The sequence below is a fragment of the Otolemur garnettii genome, unplaced genomic scaffold (genome assembly GCF_000181295.1).
Source record: "Otolemur garnettii isolate 467f Iridium unplaced genomic scaffold, OtoGar3 scaffold00144, whole genome shotgun sequence".
In the NCBI taxonomy this organism is placed as follows: Eukaryota; Metazoa; Chordata; class Mammalia; order Primates; family Galagidae; genus Otolemur; species Otolemur garnettii.
Window position 1 is genome coordinate 4,208,448 of NW_003852539.1, and position 4,862 is coordinate 4,213,309.

General features: G+C 44.1%; 1 protein-coding gene across 1 annotated transcript in view; it reads left to right on the top strand.

Annotated features, from left to right (window-relative positions):
* RHBDL2 (rhomboid like 2) overlaps positions 1 to 4,161 on the top strand; it is a 45,402-nt gene extending 41,241 nt beyond the window's left edge. Inside the window, exons 9-10 of the mRNA XM_012810869.1 lie at positions 2,901 to 2,962; positions 3,982 to 4,161. Coding sequence (XP_012666323.1) covers positions 2,901 to 2,962; positions 3,982 to 4,161 — 242 coding nt within the window. The remainder of the gene's footprint in view (positions 1 to 2,900; positions 2,963 to 3,981) is intronic.
* Positions 4,162 to 4,862: the final 701 nt, after the last annotated feature.

Genomic DNA, 4,862 nt, shown 5'->3' on the forward strand with positions numbered 1-4,862 from the left:
TTGCCTCAGCCTCCCAAGTAGCTGGGACTATAGGCACCTGCCACAACACCTGGCTATTTGTTGTTGTTGTTGTTGCCATTGTTGTTTTAGCTGGCTCGGGCCGGGTTTGAACCCACCAGCCAGTGTACATGGCCAGCGCCCTACCCACTGAGCTATGGGCGCCACCAAGGGGAATGTATTTTCTAACTAAGCAACAGAGCTTTTCTTTGGGAAAAGTTAAAGAAATCTCACATTTTCATCTTTTACAAAATCCGTATAAAGGCAACTCTTTGGAATTAGGGATTCTTTTGGAGTGGGGAAGATATGTCTCAGTTTAGAGGCTGCAGCAACCCAGAAGCAAACTCCCCTAAAGAAGCAGAAAGAAGAAAAAGCCAGGCGAGATATAGGAAGGGGGAAAGATAAACCAGATATTCACATGCTAACTGTTACAAAGTTGTTTTTTTTGAGAGGAGGCCTCCGATTGTGGAAGACCAGACAGAAGTAATAGTTTCCGGGGAAGTCTGCCCCTGTCTGGCAGTGGTTTTCTCACACTTTCAGTCTTCTCTGTGTATTATTTACACTGGAACAGGAAACACAATTGATTGAAAATATGATACAGCCTAATTTATTCAGCACTATGTGTAATAGTCAATTACAATGAAATTAATATTGAGTACTTCCTCGACCTCAATTTCTGTCCAGTGACTTCAACATCAATACGATATTGAAGGGGGAACTAACCAGAACACACGGTCCTGATGCTATTTTCCCACAGGCAAGGACTAGGTCTTTCCATCTCCTAGGACACAGCAGCTCACTAAGTAGAGCACAGGGAATTGCGAGATGGGGGTGGAATGTGATATCTGTAAGAGATGTTTCCGAGCGTCCTACATGTACAGCAGAGTTTTTCTAGGCCAATAAATTGGAAGATTCTTCTGTGGCACAGATCTGGCTTAAAGAATGTCTAAGTTCTGGCTTTCACAGTTCTATTGGAGACGGTCCTTTCCTGGCCTGTCTTCAGCAGTCCTGATGGTAAAAGAGAGGGAATTAGCATGATGGATTCGTGGTTTCTTGCTTTTTACCTTGTCTCTCCTCTCCTCTCCTCCCCTCCCTTCCCCTCCCCTCCTCTTCTGTCTTCTCCTTTCGAGAGTCTTACTCTGTCATCTTGAGTAGAGTGCCATGGTGTCATAGCTCACAGCAACCTTAAACTCTTGGACTCAAGTGATCCTCTTGCCTCAGTCCCAAGTAGCTGGGACTATAAGCACCTGCCACAATGCTAGGCTGTTTTTAAAGACAGGGTCTCGCTCTAGCTCGGGTTGATCTTGAACTCCTGAGGTCACGCATTCTATCCACCTGGGCCTCTCAAAGTGTTAGGATTACTGGTATGAGCCACTGGGGCTGGTCTTGGTTCCTGTACGTATAAAACGCCACCATCGTTCCTCATTTGGATTGCTGCAATAGTGTTCTTCTACCTGGCCTCCCTGTTCTGGTTCCTGCTCCCCTATGGGAGCATCCAGAGTGATTTTTCTTTTTTTTTTTTTTGAGACAGTCTCACTATGTTGCCCTCGGTAGAGTACTATGGAATCACAGCTCACAGTAACCTCAAACTCTTGGGCTTAAGTGATTCTCTTGCCTCAGCCTCCAAAGTAGCCAGGACTACAGGCGCCCACCACAGTGCCCAGCTATTTTTTGTTACAGTTGTCATTGTTGTTTAGCTGGCCTGGGCCGGGTTTGAACCTGCCACCCTTGGTGTATGTGGCAGGCACTGTAACCACTGTGCTACAGGCGCCAAGCCCTGAGTGATCTTTTAAAAACAGACATCAAATCATGTCATTCCTGTGGTCAAAAGCTTTCAAAGTCTTCTTATCACGCCATGTCAAGCCCTTAAAATGGCCCATGAGGCCCCTACATGATCTGGGCCCTGCTACTTCCCCATTCCCATCACTTACTTCATCCCTACCTGTAGCCCAGAGTCACCTGGAGGTCTTGCTAAAGTACAGAATGCTGTGTTTTCTACCTAAGTGTTAGTTAGAAATGCTGAGTCCTTCCCTCGGGGTTTCTAGTTCAGTAGACCTAGGGTGGGTCTAAGAATTTTAATTTCCGGTAAGTTCCCAGACGCTGCTGGCCTTGGAGAGAACCACACTTTGAAAACCATTATTCCAGCAAGATCAATTGCCTTAGTGTTCATCAAACACACCAGGCACATTCCTGCCTGAAGGGACTTGCACATGCTCTTCTGCCTGGAAGACTCTTATTTCAAATATCAGTGTGGCTTGCTCCTTTATTTCTGTCCAATGTCATATTCTCAAAGAGATCCTTCCTGACCTTCCCATTAAAAAGAAAAAAATCACAGTCAGGGATAGTGGCTCATGCCTGTAATCCCAGCACTCCAGGAGGCTGAGGTGGTGGATTGCTTGAGCCTAGGAGTTTGAGGTTGCTATGAGCCACAATGATGCCACAGCACTCTACCCAGGGCGACACAGTGAGCCTTGGTTCCCCCCAAAGATCACATCCTACACCAGGCACTGTTAGTTCTTTTTCCTCTCTTTGTATTTTCTCCTTAGCACTCAGCACCATTTGACATAACGCGTGTTTTACTTACTCATCTCTGTGTCCCCACTGGACTGCGAGCTCCATGAGGAAAGCTGTCTGATCTGTCCATTGCTGTGTATCTACCACCTAGAATAATGCCTGACACAGACGATGATCGATAAGTATCTGGATGAATGAATCTATAAAATGGGATACTAATAGTATCTACTTCACAGGGTTGTCATGAGGATCAATTAGTTAATGACATATGTACAGCTCTTACAGACTAAGTCTCAATAAATGTTAGCTGTTACTATTATGGGAACCAAAAACATTTGGTGCATAGTAGTGGAGATCCTGAGGCTTCATTGGGGTGTTTTTCCTTCTAGTTCTGTCAGACATGGGATTTGCTCTCTACAGAAGGTTCTTTGTCCCTGCAAACGGGTCTCCGGTGAGTTTGGTTTCTTCTTTTAATTTACCCATGAAAAGGGGTCATTAAATGGGGAGTTAGCACTCTGTGATTTAGGGAAGTCAAGCTTTCATTTGGAAGAAAATTCCTGAGGAAATCATACTGTTGGATGGTCCTTATCATTTAACTCTCCCATATCTCTGACCACGAGGCTCAACCTGCCATATTACCAGCTATTCTATAAGAGGTGAAGTGCCCTGTTCACAGAGAAGAAAAAGCTGATTGGGAAACAGCAGTGAAAATTTCAGTCCATATGCATTCATCACAAAAACTGACAAAGGGGCATTGCCTGTGGCTCAGTGGGTAGGGTGCCGGCCTCATATACCAAGGGTGGCAGGTTCGAAACCAGCCTTGGCCAAACTGCAACAAAAAAATAGCCAGGCATTGTGGCGGGCGCCTGTAGTCCCAGCTACTCGGAAGGCTGAGGCAAGAGAATCGCCTAAACCCAGGAGTTGGAGGTTGCTGTGAGCTGTGTGACACCACAGCTCTCTACCAAGGGCGATAGAGTGAGACCCTGTCTCTAAAAAACAACTGACAAAGACTTCCAGTTTTGCTGGGATTAGTTCTTAAATTTGGTAGTTTCTGTTTGAGGATGTGTGTATTATGTTACTACTTGCATTTTAATTCTGACATCCCATTTATGTGGGATCAGATTATGTTTCTATAGAGATCCCTTATGGCAACTCAACTCCTATTCTCTTGGTTGCAATTATACTGAACAATCCCAAATGCAGTGATGATCAAGAATGAGAAACAATGACTCTGTCTTGTTCACTCAGAGAACGGGTGAAAATGACTTTTAGCTTTGCACGTTCTAGAACATCTCTGTCTCTCTGAGCATTTGGAGTTTTGTGTCTCTTCTGCCTAACCCCTAGTTCTCCAGATTTGGAGGACTCTTGTTTGACTGTGATGGTTTCTGTGTTTGACTAAGAGAGATGCAACCTAAATACGTAATTAGCATTTTCTTCACTTACTTCCATTTCCTGCCCTTTTCTCCAAAGGTGTCTTTCGCAGCTCATATTGCCGGTGGATTTGCTGGAATGTCCATAGGTTACACCGTGTTTAGCAGCTTTGATAAAGCTCTCCTGAAAGACCCAAGGTTCTGGATCGCAATTGCTGCTTACCTGGCTTGTGTCTTATTTGCTGTGTTTTTCAACATTTTCTTATCCCCAGCCAACTAAGCGGCCCCTAAAATGAGTCAATTAATAAAAAGAGCCATGTGGAGGGAAAAAAATGGAAAACCTCTATGAAGAAACAGAGAAGTCCTAGAAAAGTCTAATAATTTTATAAAGAGGAAACTACAGCACTCAACTGATTAGTTGTAAGGATTGTTTACAAAAAGAACTTAGATGTAAAGAAGGAGCTTCCGAATGTAAAGAGGAAGACGAGAAGGAGAGAAAAGAGAAGGGCAGTAAAAACCAGAGATTAGGTCTTTCCTAGGCATGGTACACATGTGTGTATCCCATAAAAAAGACTTGCTCTCCTTGGAGGAAATATACTTTGAAGATCGCTTGATAAAATCCTTGAATACTGTACTATGCTGATAATAAAAACTTTTTGTACCAGTGTCAGACTCTTGATAATCACTTTAAAATGTATCACTGTTTGAGTAGATAGAGCACTACCCTTTGAGATGTTTTATACGCTTTACCGCTAATCTTTTCAATAACCCACAAAGGTAGATATAACTCTATATCTTAGAGATTAGAGGTGAAGACATGGAAACTCCTTTTAAAAATCAAGTACTTGGCTCAGTGCCTGTGGCTCAAGTGGCTAAGGCGCCAGCCACATACACCTAAGGTGGCGGGGTTTGAATCCCCAGCCTGGGCCCGCCAAACAACAATGATGGCTGCAACCAAAAAATAGCTGGGCGTTGTGGCAG